At 36.3% G+C, this 15,494-nt stretch overlaps 1 protein-coding gene and 1 pseudogene across 2 annotated transcripts; one reads left to right on the top strand and one right to left on the bottom strand.

Annotated features, from left to right (window-relative positions):
* The first annotated feature begins 290 nt into the window (after window positions 1-290).
* LOC138880449 (large ribosomal subunit protein uL2mz, N-terminal part-like) lies at window positions 291-1,026 on the top strand (annotated as a pseudogene).
* A 4,914-nt stretch (window positions 1,027-5,940) lies between these two features.
* LOC104215488 (calcium and calcium/calmodulin-dependent serine/threonine-protein kinase-like) lies at window positions 5,941-13,630 on the bottom strand. 2 transcript variants are annotated; one of them, XM_070169090.1, is made up of 8 exons: window positions 13,094-13,630; window positions 12,023-12,328; window positions 10,937-10,991; window positions 10,720-10,830; window positions 9,830-10,062; window positions 6,461-6,668; window positions 6,293-6,339; window positions 5,941-6,210 (listed from the first exon to the last, which is right to left on the bottom strand). In XM_070169090.1, exons 1-7 carry the CDS (start codon window positions 13,507-13,509, stop codon window positions 6,295-6,297), a joined length of 1,374 nt encoding a protein of 457 aa, XP_070025191.1. In that variant the 5' UTR covers window positions 13,510-13,630; the 3' UTR covers window positions 5,941-6,210; window positions 6,293-6,294. The 2 variants fall into 2 exon arrangements, with proteins under 2 accessions (XP_070025191.1, XP_009763605.2); XM_009765303.2 differs by having other exon boundaries at window positions 6,293-6,352; window positions 13,094-13,628.
* Window positions 13,631-15,494: the final 1,864 nt, after the last annotated feature.

The raw sequence follows: 15,494 nt of genomic DNA on the forward strand, positions 1-15,494 counted from the left end.
CCACCCCCTTCTCCCATGCCGAGTCACAGGCAGCGACTCGAAAAGCACGGACGAGCCACATGCAGGGAAACTTGCATGTGTGGTTCTGGCCGGGGACCCCAATGACGTTTCCAAGGTAGATGTTTTTCTTTGCCTTTCAAGATATTGCATATAAAGAGAAAGATAGCCAGTCCTCTTGGACGGCCGAGAGTGTTATGTAAAAAGGACCAAGGAGGATCCTATCCTAAAGAAGAAGGAGGAGGAGTAGGAGCTAGCTTTAAGGGTGGAATCAAATGATTACGAGATAAACAATGAGACAAAGGAGAGCACTTAGACAATTCACTTCGAGTACAGAGAATTCTGCTAGTAGGAATTCCTCAGGGAGTATTATGGTTTTTCACCGAGGGGGTGGATCCAAGCGATTGCAACGAAGAATTGATCTGAAACGAAGCACTCTGTCTATAGGCATTGTTGAAAGGATAGAACATGAGCCTAATCGTTCATTTTCATTTATAGGCGAAGAATTGATCTGAAACGACTACCATCTGCGGTCCATTTTCGTTCTCTTCCCTGTCCGGGAAGGGGGATCAAAGAAAGGTAGCTTGCCTCTCTCCTGGACGGATGGCGACTTATGTAGTGGTCAGCCTTCCTACCAGAATGTCTTCTTAGTCGAAGAGCCCCTTTTTTACTAGTAAGGACGCAGGAAGCAAAAAAACTTGCGCAAAGGACGTTTTCTTCTCTGCCCTCTCCTCTCCAAAGGCCAAGGGAGAGACTGCATCCCTTTCTTTCGGTAGCTCTTTTGGTTTCCCAATGATAGCAGTAGCTGGGGTAAAGCCCGCTTTCTTCGCTCCGCAAATGAGAGAGAAAGTCAGAGGAAAAAACACGTTCTCTCTTTGCATGATCCGAAAGTGGAGAACGCATAGTATTTTATGGGTACATAGGATCAAACGTAAAGCAGCGCTCTCTTGACAGAGTTTTAGGCGGCAAGAGACTTTAGGGCTTGTTGGAGCTTCTGAGCGTAACGAATCGAAGCCGAAGACGGATTAATCTTTAGATTTATTAGTTTCTTTGATTCAAACATATGATGATGGCCTTCCTTTGAGCTAAATAGTTGCTACTTCATTTAGAGAGATGACCTTTTCGATTTTGGATATGCTCGGCTCTATTATAAGAGTGTTCAACTTGATGTATATTGTAGAGATACTTGGGCTAAATGAATGCTTGGTCAACCTTCTGTATTTCCTTTACCGCACAAAATATTAATTCTTGATTTGCAAGGTGAATCGGAATACTTTGTTGATAAAATTAGTCTGGACATACAGGTTTTATTGCTAAAACATATTGGTTTCTTAATTTCTTTAAATCCTTGTGTGTATTTCTTGCCAAGTGAGTATTGAATTTCTTGTACTTTATTCTTTCGTGTATTATTAATTACTCAGATCTTTATTTTAATAATACTGATATTATTTTATAAAATGTGTACTCCACGACTCGGTATATACGTGCAACGCACGTGCCGAGAAACTAATAATAATAAGAGTAAATAATAATAATACGTAATATTATTATTATTTTGTTTTTTTTTTCAACCTAAAGCCCATGAACATTTACTCGTTTTAAAGTTTGAACAAAATATATTCTCTTCTTGATATTCTAATTTTTAATAATTAGCTCCATAGCGATATTCGTAATTTCATTATTACTTTCCCCTAAGCCATTTTGCTCCCGTCACTTGCTCTCTGTAACTCTGTAAAAAAAAAGGCCATCAACGCTATACATCTTAATACTTTTACTCTTAATAAGATGTTTTATATGAAGCCTAATTGTTGTATGGGACTGGGTGTTGACCCGTCAAGATGCCTTGTGTCCAGAAGATGAAAGTAGTTGGAATGAGAATGTTGAGATGGATGTGTAAGCATATTAGAAAAGATAAGATTAGGAACGAAGCTATAAAGGACAAGGTGAGAGCATCTTCTGTGGAGGACAAGCTAGTTGCACAAATTGAGGCTGAGATAGTTCAGGTATGTGAAAATGAGAGACATAGATGTCTCAATTAGGAGATATGAGAGGTTGACTGTGGCAGGTTTGAGGAAGGGTAGGGGTAGGCCAAAGAATTACTTAGGAGAGATGATTAGGCGGGAGATATCGTGTCTTCAACTTACCGAGGACATGACCCCTGATATGAAGTGTGAAGGTCGATGTAACGACCTGATCAGTCATTTTGAGAATTTGAACTTCGCTCGCCAGTTCTCGGGCATGGCTAGCCATGTATGATGTATTATGACTTATGTAAATCATCGGTTGTGGTTTGCAGGTTAATCTGGATAGATATGGAAGAATGGTTCTCAGCTTGAAGCTTTAAATTTGAAATGTTTGACCCAGTCTTGACTTCTCGGTATTCGATATAGGATTTGGATTTTTATGATTTGGTTAGCTCCGTCGGGTGATTTTGGACTTAGGAGTGTGTTCAGAATGTCTTTTGGAGGTCCGTGGTAGATTTAGGCTTGAATTGGCGAAATTGAAAATTTGGCATTTTTCGGCCGGCAGTGGAAATCTTGATGCCGGGGTCGGAATGGGATTCCGGAAATTGGAGTAGGTTCATTATATCATTTATAATGTGTGTGCAAAATTTCAGGTCATTCGGATGAGGCTTGATAGGTTTTTGGATCGGTTGCGGAATTCAAAAGTTTTTGAAATCCTTAGGCTTAAATCAGAGGGCGATTTGGTGTTTCGATGTCGTTTTGAGTATTCCGAGGGTTGGTATAAGTTTGAATGATGATATGTGACTTGTTCGTATTTTTCGTTGAGGTCTCGGAGGCCTCGGGACGTATTCTGAAGGTTTTCGAAAAGATGGGAATTGGAATTGAGCAGCTTCAGCTGCTGTTGTCTGTCATAACCCTACCTGCGGATTAGGGAACGCATGTGTGAGTCACAGGAGTGTAAATAAGACCGCAGAAGCAGTGTTGGTCGCAAAAGCGAAGATCTTGACCGCATCTGTGAGACCGCAAGTGCAAGACCTGGGTCGCAGGTGTGATGTCTGAAGGGATAAGTGGACTCCGCAAGTGTAGATTTTTGGGCACAGAAGCAGCCCGCAGGTGCGAAATTTTGTCCGCAGATACGAAAATTAATGGGCAGAAAGTATATAAGTTTTCCTTTGCAAAATTTAGCCCATTCCACCATTTATGAAGTCGGGATTGAAGCTTTTGGAGGGTTTTGAAGAGGAAATCAAGGGGACTCCTGTTGAGGTAAGCTTTTTGAACTTAATACTCGTATCTATGGTGAATTTCAGTTGATTAAATATGGGAATTGAAGAGATTAGGGGAGAAAAATTGGGAAATTAGGGCTTGAAATTGGAGAGTTAAAATTGAGGATTTGAGGGGCCATTAAAGGTTCGATTTTGATGTTTTTGCTATGTATAAACTCATAAGAGGACAAGGATTCTAGTGTTGTAATTTTTATCGGATTTCGAGACGTGGATCCGGGGGTCAGGTTTGACAATTTCGGAATTTTGAGTTTAATTTGATAATTTGCGCGTGGACTTTGTCTCTTTGTCTTGTATTGATGTTATAATTCTGATATTGGATAGATTCGGGATGATTTAAGGCCGAGTCGAGAGGCAAGGGCATTGTGGAGTAGATTCTCGTCCGGTTTGAGGTAAGTAACGATTGTAAATCTTGTCCTGAGGGTATGAAACCCCAGATCACTTCATTTCACTATATTGAGGTGACGCACACGCTAGATGACGAGCGTGGGGGCGTACGCCGTTGGGGGTTGTAACTTGGTCCGTCCCGTAGCAACTCTTAAGTTGCGTATTTGACTGAAAACTATTTGATACACTTGTGTTTTGAAAAAATATTACTATGTTTTGGGCTGAATACCATATTTGGGTCTCGTGCCAAATTGTTTGGACCCTTAGGGGCTTTTCCTTATTATTTTCTCACTGTTTCAACTTAAGATCTGTACTCAGTCATGTTATATTTTTATTGATTTCATAACTCAGTATTTAATACTCTTTTGATGCATAAAAATAATATTTTAGGCTGAGCACCCTATTTTAATGATAGCCCGAGTGGTTTGTAAGGTTGATGACTGAGAAAGGCCGAGGGACTGGTTGTGAGAATTATATATTTATGGATCGGGTTGCACGCCGCAGTGATATATATATGGATCGAGTTGCACGCCCACATCGATATAGCGCTTGGGCTGTAGGATCCCCTCCGGAGTCTGCGCGCAGTTGACTATACATTTATGGATCGGGTTGCACGCCGCAACGGTTATTATAAAGTACCTATTGGGCGTGAGTGCTGATTGATGAGAGTTGAGTCTCGAGTGACTGAGAGGCTTGCCCGAGGGGCTTGTTTTTATGAAATTACTATTTTCACTCCTCTTTATATTGAGTCTCTGTTGAAATGTTGAACAAATATTTTTAAACAACTTTCATTGAAACTGGAATTTTTACGAGATATTCGGAATTTATTCATTGATTTGGCTTTGTTATTTCTGCTGAGATTTTTTTAAGTTATGAGATGTATAGAAGTGATCGAGAGGTTCTGCCCAAGGGGCTGTATACAAACTATATTTTGCCTGAGGAGCCAATTATGATCTTCATTACTTTTACTGTAAACTGCATTGAACCTCTATTGAAACTGTTGGAAAGCATCTTCAAGTTATTTTTACCAAAAAAACTGGATTTTAAATGAGATTATTTGACTCCTACTCTGATTAAAAGCATGTTGTGCTTACTGAGTTTATCATGGTGTGGATCTTATTTGTTTCCTACCGCTCAGTCTCTATTTACTTTTATTACTTACTGAGTTGGCGTAATCACATTACTCCCTGCACCTTGTGTGCAGATTCAGGTATGTCTGAACCCGGTGGCGGGTGTTGATGTCTCAGTGGCAAGTTCATCGGAGTTAGCAAGGTAGCTGTCTGGCGATAGCAGCGCTACTTTTCTCCCTCCTTATTCTCCCTTAGTGTATTCTGTGATTTTTCCGACCATGTTGGTCTTGTGGTTGTCAGACAGATATAGTAGATGCTCATGACTAGTGACACCCCGATGTCAGACTTTTCTTTCTGCATTGTTGTTTTTGTTTTAAACACTTTACAAAGGTTTATTGTTAAATAGATTTGACCTTATCCTAAGAGTGATAATATTGATTGGTTTGGGGTTTGTATCGGTTGGCCTAGTTCCATGATAGGCACCATCATGACCGGGTTGGTTTTGGGTCGTGATGGTTGAGAATTGGGTTGAAGGTTAACAGGTCGTGAGATTCTCCTAGGCTTACTAGTAGTACTAGTACTATTCTTCTATTTTCTTATTCCTAGTTCTTTATTATTAGATGTTGTATCATTCACTTCCGTTATTTTATTACTTTGTTGTTATTGTTTGTTGCTTTATTTTCAATGTTCCTTGAGTCAAGGGTTTATCAGAAACATCCTTTCTACCTTCACAAGATAGGGGTAACATATTATCCTCCTCAAACTCCACTTGTGAAATAATACCGTATTTATTATATTTTTGTTGTATACGAAGCCTAATCAAATAAGTAATAAAACATCATTTCAAAACTTAAAACCAATATATTAGTTCATTTTGCATGTTAATATAAAGGTTATTCATTTAGACCTCACTTCTAATTTAACAAATATAATCACTCGTGTAGCCAGAGGGGAGTTCAAGATTTAAATTTAACGATTCAATCTTTTAATATTTTCTATTAAACTCATTACAATTATAAAATTATGTGTTCAAATACATCTCCCTCTAAAATATAAAATTGCAATACAAAAATTTCCCTTCTACAATTGAAAATAGCGACTCCCTAAAAAGCCAAAAGAGTGAAAGACACATCTAGAGTTCCAAGAGTTTCTTCCAATTTGTGAAAAACGATACAATTATGGAGTTGTAATTAAGGATATAAACTATTTAATTTGATAATGATAAAGAAAAGATACGTACCATAAGAATAATAAATCATTGTCATAGAAAGTTAAGAGATTCAAACAATTAGTGTGCTACAAATTAAAAGAGGACAAATTCAATAAAGGAATTAATTAATTGGGACGAAGAGAGGAGAGGACTACATCTTGAAGGGAACTATCTCTTTGCATAGCAGCTTTAAACTCATCAAATGTGACTTTACCATCACTGTTTGCATCCATTAAATCAAATATCTCGTCAAGTTTTCCTGGTTCTGTTATATTAATTGGAAGGCAGTTTTCAGGAAGTGCCTACAAATATTAATTTATCAATTAAGTAATTAGTACAAAGTATTATTAAATTTCTATAAATAAAAAGGGGAAACTATATTACTCTCAACATAGACGCAACTTCTTCCTTGCTAATGCAGCCTGATCGATCTGTATCATACAACTGATTACCAAAAGTATCAACAGTAATGTCTAAACTGTATAAAACATATAGATTAAACAAAAAAAAAAAAAATAGAAAGAAATAGTTGTTTAAATTGTATTATTGTACCTGGAAACAAAGACGAAGTGCATCATCCCCTTGGGAATACTTGAGGCTTGAGAAGCCACCAATGATTTCTCTCATGTCTACTGTTCCATCACGGTTATTGTCAAATAGATCAAATATCCTGGGAGCTAAAGGGACTAAAGAAGATAGTTCCATAGCTTTGAGGACCTCTTCGAATTCGAACAAAGTTGCATTTTCTCCATTTTTGCATCTGCGTCCATAGGCCAAATCAAATATGTAATCATTGGGATAATTGTTGGAGACTCAAATGATGAATAATCATGTTGGACGTGTGTTAACAAAGTCCTACGTGAAAAGTATAAAGGAAAAAAACTCTATTTATAAGGAGTTGGATACTCTATATGGTGTGAGGCTTTGGAGAAAATCGTGCATGCTTGACCTTATAGCGGATAATATCACACCATGTTAAGAGTATCTTTGGATTGTTTTAGTCAAAAAATTAGGGTTAATTTCGCTTGTGGCCACTACTTTGTTTCAATTTTACAAAAGTCACTCAACTTTCGTTTATAACTTAAAATTCATTCAACTTGCCCACATCACTTAAAAGTCACATATGATGGAATATGGATATATTATCACTGGGAAAATGACATGGCAAACTTTTAGCTATTTTTTATGCCACGTGAGCAACCACATAGGATACCATGTGGTATATTTGTGTCTTTCTTTTGTTTAAACTGTCGGCTTAGGCTGTCTGTATTTGTGGGTATTCCTTATCAAAATATTGCTAGAGTGACAATTAAAAGAATTTTCTTATGACTTGCATTTATAATTCATGCGATTAATAGCCTATTTGGCCAAGTTTTTCTAAATTTAGAAGTATTTTTTTTCAAAAAAAAAATACTTTTTGCCCCAAAGTTTAAGTTATTGATCAAGTTTTTGGAAGAAAAAAAATATTTTATCTAAGTCATCGTAGACTTAGAGAAATTGTTCTCCAATTACATATCAGAGGGCAGAATCACAAGAAATGGAGGAAGATATTAGATGGATTAAACAGTTATCCTAGCTAAAAATAGATAGTTTGTTTGTAAATACAAATAGTGAATGCTCTTAGATAGGTAGGAATAGAGATAGCTAGTTTTTGAATCCAAATAGAACTAGTGGATGTATATATATACAATTGGTTGAATAAAAAATTTTATGTTGACAAAAAAAAAAAAAAGCAGAAGAGAAAAAAATAGTTTTTTTCCCAAAAGCACTTTTGAGAAAAATACACATTAAAGCACTCTTTAAAAGCTTGACCAAATATTAATTGCCGCTCAAAAGTGTTTTTCAAATTAATTAGTCAAACACAAACTACTTCTCATCAAAAGTACTTTTAAGAAACAACGTTTTTCAAAATAAGTTGATTTTAAAAACTTGGCCAAACAGACTATAATTCATGTACAACTATCTAGTACGTATAAAGGAAAAAAAATTATGGTTACGACTTTTCACATCCAAGCAAGAACGGGCACAACATGTATTAAACTATCCAATTCGTTGTTAAAATCCTATGTGGTTGCTCACGTGGCATAAAAATATGGCAAAGGGTTAAATATATCCCTACTATCAAAAATTATTTAAATATATCATTCGTTTCACTATCGGTCCAATTAACACCCTACCGTTATACTATAAAACATATTTACCCTTAATTTAGACGAAGCGTCACGTGGCAGTTCAGAAACGAATGACCCACCCTAATATTAAATACCCGGTTCAAATTAAAATTCACCCTTGTTTTTAACCCATTACCCTCCAAATCTCTTTATTTTATTATTATTCATTTTCTTTTCAACCCTCTCTTTCTTCTTCATCAAAAAACCCTATCACCCACATTCAACCCAAAATCAGAAACCAAAAAAACAGCCATCTTCTTCTTCTTCGAAAATTAGGTTCATCAATTTTTTTTAGTTAACTTTAAAGTTACAATCTTGTGAACAGTGATATGAAAAAGAAAAAGGGAAAAAAGCTTCCAACAATTTGACGAACACAAGAAAAAATAAAAATAAATTGACATAGAGTAGTGAACAATTAGGAGTTTTCATAAAAAGGACAAGCAACCGAGAAAAATCCATTTCCTACTATTACGATCTGATCTCATGCTACTAAGATCTTCATTTCCTACTAAGATCTTATACTCCATTTCCTACTAATACGATTTGAATATCTGATTATTATCTGTTCTTCTTCTCCATTTCTCAATCATCAAATATCTCCATGTTCATTCAGCTAATAAAGAACTCATTTTATGACTTCAAGAACCATTAAAGAACAAAGAAATGAAGATGATGAGTAATAAGAGTATTCACTTAGTTTTTCTTCGCATCTTTGTTCTACAATACAACGAAATTTAATAGATCCATGAAAAATATAACAAAAACAAAAAAAGTTATCAATTTAAAATAGAGAAGTTAATCCTGAAACTTTTGCTGAAGAAAATTTCAGATTTGAAAAACTTAAATATTAAGAAAGAAGTTAAGAAACATTGAAGAACTAATTACATTGGGTATAAAGTAAAAGTGAGTTTGTGAGATGAAGAAGATGATAGAAACAAGATGGTAGTGGGTTGGTAATGGATTAAAAACAAGGGTCGGGTATTTAAAATTGTGGGTGGGTCATGCGTTCCTGAGGTGGCACTCCGTCTATATTAAGGGTAAATATATTTCATAGTATAACGGTAGAGTGTTAATTGGACCAATAGTAAAACAGATGATATATTTAAACAATATTTAATAGTACAAGGATATATTTGACCATTTTTAGCCAAAAGTTTGTCATATCCTTTTTCCGATGATGATATATCTATATTCTATCAGGTGTGACTTTTAAGTGATGTGGGCAAAGTTGAATGGCTTTTAAATTATAAACGAAAATTGAGCGACTTTTGTGAAATTGAAACAAAGTTGAGAAACCACAAGTGAAATTAACCCCCAAAAATTGGTATCAGAGCCAATGATCAGTGGACTATGGAGATGGTGGAGTGTGGCGTGATGGCTTGACTCTCTAGTCTTTGCTCGTCTACGGGGTTTACAACTTTTGCCCGTAGCTTTAAATAAGCATACATAGCCTTTGAGCTTCGGTTACTATAAATACTCAAGATCATGTGAGTGTCACACAATTAATCTCCAAATTAGTCCATAAATGGTGATTAGTCATATGAAACTTAGTTCAAGAGGGAGACTGTTGGATGTGTGTACAAAGTCCTACTTAGAAAGTAAAAGGAATTTTTTTTTACTTAAAAGAGTTGGATACTTTTAATGGTGTGAGGCTTTTGGGGCAAAATCGTACGAGCTTAACCACAATATCACATTATGTTAAGAGTATCTTTGTGTGTCAAACAAAGCAAGCATGATAATTGGTACTTACATTTTCTTGAAATTGTGGCTGAGGTTTTCTAATTCTTCCGGCTTCAAGTCATAGGAACCAACCAATTTCTTCAATTTCTTAGTTCTCAAGGAAAAGCTGCTGCTCAAGATACTAGCCATAGCTGCTGCCCTGAACTTGCGCCGAGCATTGAAGCTTTGGAGACGGGAGACAATCTCGGCGTCCATCTGTTCTTGCTTTGCCAAATCTCCTGTCACCCATGGATGTTCAAGTATCTACACCATAGATGAGATAATATGTTAAATTTTTTTAAAATATAATTTGCATAGCGGTGAAATTTGAATCAATTTTTGAGTGCTCAGATATTATGTTGAACAACAAGACGGTTTGTCAGATGGACAACATCCCCTACGACCTCAAGGTTGTGGGTTCGAGTTACCAATAAAGCATATATAGCTTCAGCAAAGGGGATTAATGGGGAATCAAAAGAAAAAGAGATACGATGCTGAATTATTTAGTAATTCTCATTTAGAAGTTCAAATATTTAGAGAGGATCTAGTTCTATTTAATTAATTTTATCTTCAATACCAATTGCAGTCATTTCGGATAAATGAAAGGCGGGGTTAAAGTTGTACATGAAGTTCTTTTGGATACCTTTGATGGATTTCACGATAGAAATTTTACACTAGAATTTTTCTTAAATTAATAACTTGAACACATTTTGTGACCAAAAAAAATAAAATAGAACAGTTAAATATGCAACACCTAGGCCGTAGTTGTTGTTGTAACAAGATTTTCACTATAACATTGAAGTTGTGATTATTAAATACCCTTATAATTAACAGCGCATTAAGATATACTCTCATATTTTCACTAGAAAATAGGACAAAAAAGGATTGCATTTATTAAGAAAAAGGAGCAAACTATAAAACCTCTTGAGCAGTAGGCCTCATGTTAGGATCAACTTTCAAGAGACAGGAAATTAGTTGTTTTGCTGAAGAAGATATATTTTTCCAGGTTTTCTCATCAAAACTGAACTGCCCCTGTATGAAATAAAAAAATTAATTTGTTATTTCATTAAAAAGAAAAGAGAGATAATTATGAAATAATCAGAGGGAAATTATGTGAAATAGCAGGCCGAGGACTTACATTTAATATCATTTGTTGCTTTTGCCGATTGGACGGCGCGAAGAAAGGTGGGTACCTGAAGTGTTATGGGACAATAATTGAAAATCGACATTGTATGCATTAATTATTGAGGTACAAGGAAAATCCACATAAAAACCCATAATATACGCTTAAAATAATATTTTTTTAAAATGAGTATAAAAAGCTAGTTTTCTTCCAACAAAAGAACTTGAAGCTCTGAAGTGTTTAATTCATATTTTCCTTCTACCAATTAGCAGGAAAAATTAAGAGATAAACATAATCAGTGGGGTTCGACACAACAAAACGGCAAATTTGCTTAATTAAAAGTAAATAATAAATCAAGCTGGCTACTTCTTATGTAAGTACTCGTTTCTTTTTTCTTTTTTTTTTTTGGGGGGGGTGGGGGGTGGTGAAGGGGGTTGGAGCCTTGGAGGGAGAAATTGGGGAAGGTATGTTCTCTTATGCAAGTCAAATAACTAAAATGTAGCTCATAGAACTTTTAGGAATTGAGATCATTTGTATATTACCAGCTTGTAGGTAGGATTCCATAGTCACTTAAATATACATGTATATTAAGCAATATCATAAAATTTTGTACCTTCCAATAATTGAGGTGGTGATTAGTACCTAAAGAAGTCTACCAAATTAATCTTCAAACTGAACCTTGATATGAGTTATACTCCAAGAATATCACTTCTTGATAAACTTAAAGCTCTTCGTTACTATACATTGGAGTACTTCTGTTATAACTTAACACCTTTTTGTAAGTTTTTTTTTGTTTTGTTTTTCCACCCGGTGTTCGGTACCCGCATTGGAGCTCGACTATATCCGAATTAGCACCGGGTAAGGCCCATTCAAAAGGTTAAGGGAGGACCAGCTCTATCCACTGCACCGCATCCTTTTATGGTACCTTTTTGTAAGTAAACTATTCTAATTTTTGTTCCAACTTTCTTAAATATATTTATAAGTAATTTGGAACATGAAAGAAATTCTCAACCTTTTTGGTTAGTTTAAAAGTCTCAAATCCCAAATAAAAGTCTAATTCTAGTTTAAAGGAAAGTTAGGAGGCCAAGAAAGCATACTAACCCAGAGAGGAGAATGTAAAGAATAACACCAAGTGACCAAATATCACTTTTAGTGGTGATCTTTTCCCTTGAAAGTGCTTCTGGTGATACATAATCTATTGAACCAAACAAACCAACCACTGGATTTGCAAAATCCTCAATAGAACTCAGCCCAAAGTCCATAATCTTCAATGGTGAATTCTCATCCTTGTTCAAGAATAGACAGTTTTCTGGTTTCAAGTCCCTGTGAACTATACTTGCCCCGTGTAGCGCTTCTAGCCCCTTAGCTATCTGTCTCACCACTGCAGCCGCCCCCGCCTCATTATACCTGTTAGAAAAATTCAACAATTATTTTTCCTTAAAATTTTGCGTCAAACACGCAGATATATAGAGCTCGCTCTGTTTCAAAAAGATTGTCTTAATTTGACATGAACAAACTTTAATAACGAAAGGAAATTTTTTGAGATATGTAGTCTTAAATAAGTCAGAGAATTTATTTGGCCGTAAAACTTTTGAAACTTGTGGTCTGAAACATACCATAACATTTGAGTGGCTATAAATGCTTCCTACTAAGAAAATATTGAAAGGTGTCAATCTTTTTGGAACAACCAACAACAACAACAACAACAACCCAGTAAAATCCCATTAGTAGGGTCTGGTGAGGGTAATTTATACGCAGACCTTACCCTTACCTCGAGGGAATAGAGAGGTTATTTCCGATAGACCCTCGACTCAAGAAAACGAAAAAAGAAAAGACACAATATATCAGTATCATCAACAGAAATCAAAGGAAAAATCAAAAAATAGATAATACTCCTAAGCAATAGCAATAACCAGTAAATAATTCCGGCACTATGAAAAACGAAAGAGTAGTGAGAACACGTCATTGACCACTAACAGTCTAAGACAAAAATCCTATCAAACTAGCCTCACATAGTTACGAAGTAGAAATAGGCGTCACTCCTCTTATCCTACAACTCCAATACTCGATCTTCACAGCTTCCTACGAAGGCTAATGTCCTCGGAAATTAAAAGACTTATAAAGAAATAGTGTTAATCCTTTTGAAAAAGACGGAGTACTATTCAAAAGTACCTTGCTGTCCCGACAATCCGATCAAAGAGCTCACCACCAGAACAAAGCTCCAAGATAAGATGAACCCCAGAAGAATCCTCACAAACGTCGTAGAGATGAATGACGTTAGGATGAGGAGAAACGTCTTCCACGATCTTCCTCATAACTAACAGCTCGTTCGTCAGCAGAGTTTCGGATATCAAAGCCGCCTGTGGTACTCGAGACTTATTAATAACAGACCTATTTTCTTTCTTCTCCGGCGCCGGTGGTGGCCCGAACCGCCGGAGGGTTTTAATGGCAACAACTTCATGATGTTGACCCGAATTTACTGTTCTCCTTCTTGTTCCTCTCCTCACTACTGAAAAGCCTCCTCTTCCTAGGATATCTGTCACTTCATATTCATTACTTAGAGTTCGTATATCTTCCCTTTGTCCCATGAGAGAGAAAGGTTAATTGTGTTTGACGAATATTAGGATGGAATTAATAAGGAAATGAGGTACAGTATTATTGAGGTGGGTATACACGTAGTTACATCATCAAACTGATGATCATGAGTTTTAAAAGGGTTTTTAATTTATAATTTTTGTTGGCCGGGCGGGTTGGTGTGGGTCATGAAATATAAGCAAATGGCAACAAAGGGGAGAGGCTAAGAAGAAGAGACAATTGACTTAGTCAAACTAATCTTCTTTGAGATTAATTATGTTAATTCTCTTTGTTCTTGAGATGCATCTCTCTCAATAAGATTATTATAAGATGCCTCCAATCATGTAGATAGGCAAGTACAAATTTCTTGCTTTCTACGCATAATTTACCTTTACTGTTTGGTCTTAATTTGGTTTTTTTAAGGATGGTTTCTTTCATAATCGATCAAGTGTACTCGTTTCCTCCATCATCATCCTCTTTAGCGAGGGGCTCACAAGATTTCTTTGTAGTCTTTAGTTCATATATATACTAAATCACAAGTAAAGATTTGCTATATAAGCTATTTTATAACTTATGAATAACAAGCTTTCCATGAATAAAATGATAATCTCTATCGTCTAGCTGATTAAAAGTTAACTTGAATTAAAGAAAATACAAGATGTTATCCGTGAAAAAGTAGATAAAACAATATTGTATAGGCTAAAATATGTTATATTAAATGATCGCACGAGGAAATGATATGTGTAGCCGAAGACATAAGATAGTTGAAACCAAAGGCAACGATCCCGTCCGTTACCGAAGAGAATGATACTCATAAAGATAAAATAAATGTTTGTCATCCAGTAGCATCTAATGAAGAATATTCTACAATATTAAGTATATGTCCGTTACAAGAAATATGGCATTCACTGCCCACCGTTACAAATTCTTCAATGGCCCTCATAATTGACATTAAAGAGGGGCTTGATCCTAGGATCTTTTCTTAGGTGGAGCTATAAATAGTGAGCTCTATTATCATTGTGAAGGACATGAATTTTTCTAGCAAACATACACTACACTCTATTCAAAGTTTAATATAATTTTATCTTCTTGTCCTTTGATATCATTGTCGTTGTGCCCGGAAGTCTTGCTCCCGGAATTACTATTTCTACTATTTCATCTCAATCTCAAGGCTAAATATTACATTTTTATCTAATTCTTCTATTATTTTAGGATTAAATTAATTCACTTGTCTATAAACCACATATATTTAATTGTACCGTTTTACGGGTAAACAGTTTGGCGCCCATCGTGTGGCTTAGATAGTTGTGTGATTAAGTTGATCCTTGTCTCTTTCTAACGTGTTTGATTATTTGTTCTAAGCAAAAAATCATAGAAAATGGCAGATAATGATGTTAACAACACATAAAACCTTGAGTCCCAAGGAAATTAACCTCAGAATGAGGATTTGATCAGCGATACCCGCAGCGGGGGAAATGAGGCCACACCGGTCCATGGAAGGTGATACCCCCAACATGTTCGAGAAGTGACTCCCAAGGATGCTGAAGAGGAGCACGTCGTCGAAGCGGTAAGGGTCCTGCAAGCGCAATAAGAGTCCATTTTAGGCCATCTCACACGACAGGATACGGTAATGACAGAACTGAAACAGGCGATATCGGGTACTTCCAATAAAGCAACTAGGCGAGGTCCAGTTCCTCCCGGTGCTCCTACAAACCAAACAACGCAGAAGGTCGACAATAATACCTAGAGGGGTGAGGTCGGCTTCGATGAGCTCGAGGGGAACAGATTGGGTCATAATTACGAGAGTGATCCCTTCAAAAACAAACTCATACGGTTTATGAGGGAAGTGAACGTCCGCATGGACCAAATCCTGGGTGCACCACGGGTGCTGAAAGGGCCGGACTCAAAGAAGTATACCCAATTACCTTAAAAACCAAGTGTGGTACCAGAATTGATCCCGAAGCGGTTTAAAATGCCGGACATGCCAAAATACGATAAG

This window comes from Nicotiana sylvestris, chromosome 1 (genome assembly GCF_000393655.2).
Source record: "Nicotiana sylvestris chromosome 1, ASM39365v2, whole genome shotgun sequence".
Taxonomy (NCBI): Eukaryota; Viridiplantae; Streptophyta; class Magnoliopsida; order Solanales; family Solanaceae; genus Nicotiana; species Nicotiana sylvestris.

Bases quoted from the DNA above. Each gene is read 5' to 3' on its own strand.
- LOC104215488 (XM_009765303.2), bottom strand. From the start codon at position 13,509: ATGGGACAAAGGGAAGATATACGAACTCTAAGTAATGAATATGAAGTG. The intron at 12,329-13,093 runs GTACTTTTGAAT...TTTTTCTAACAG, and splicing joins CGGATTGTCGGGACAGCAAG to GTATAATGAGGCGGGGGCGG. The intron at 6,669-9,829 runs GTAAGTACCAAT...CTATGGACGCAG, and splicing joins AGCCACAATTTCAAGAAAAT to ATGCAAAAATGGAGAAAATG.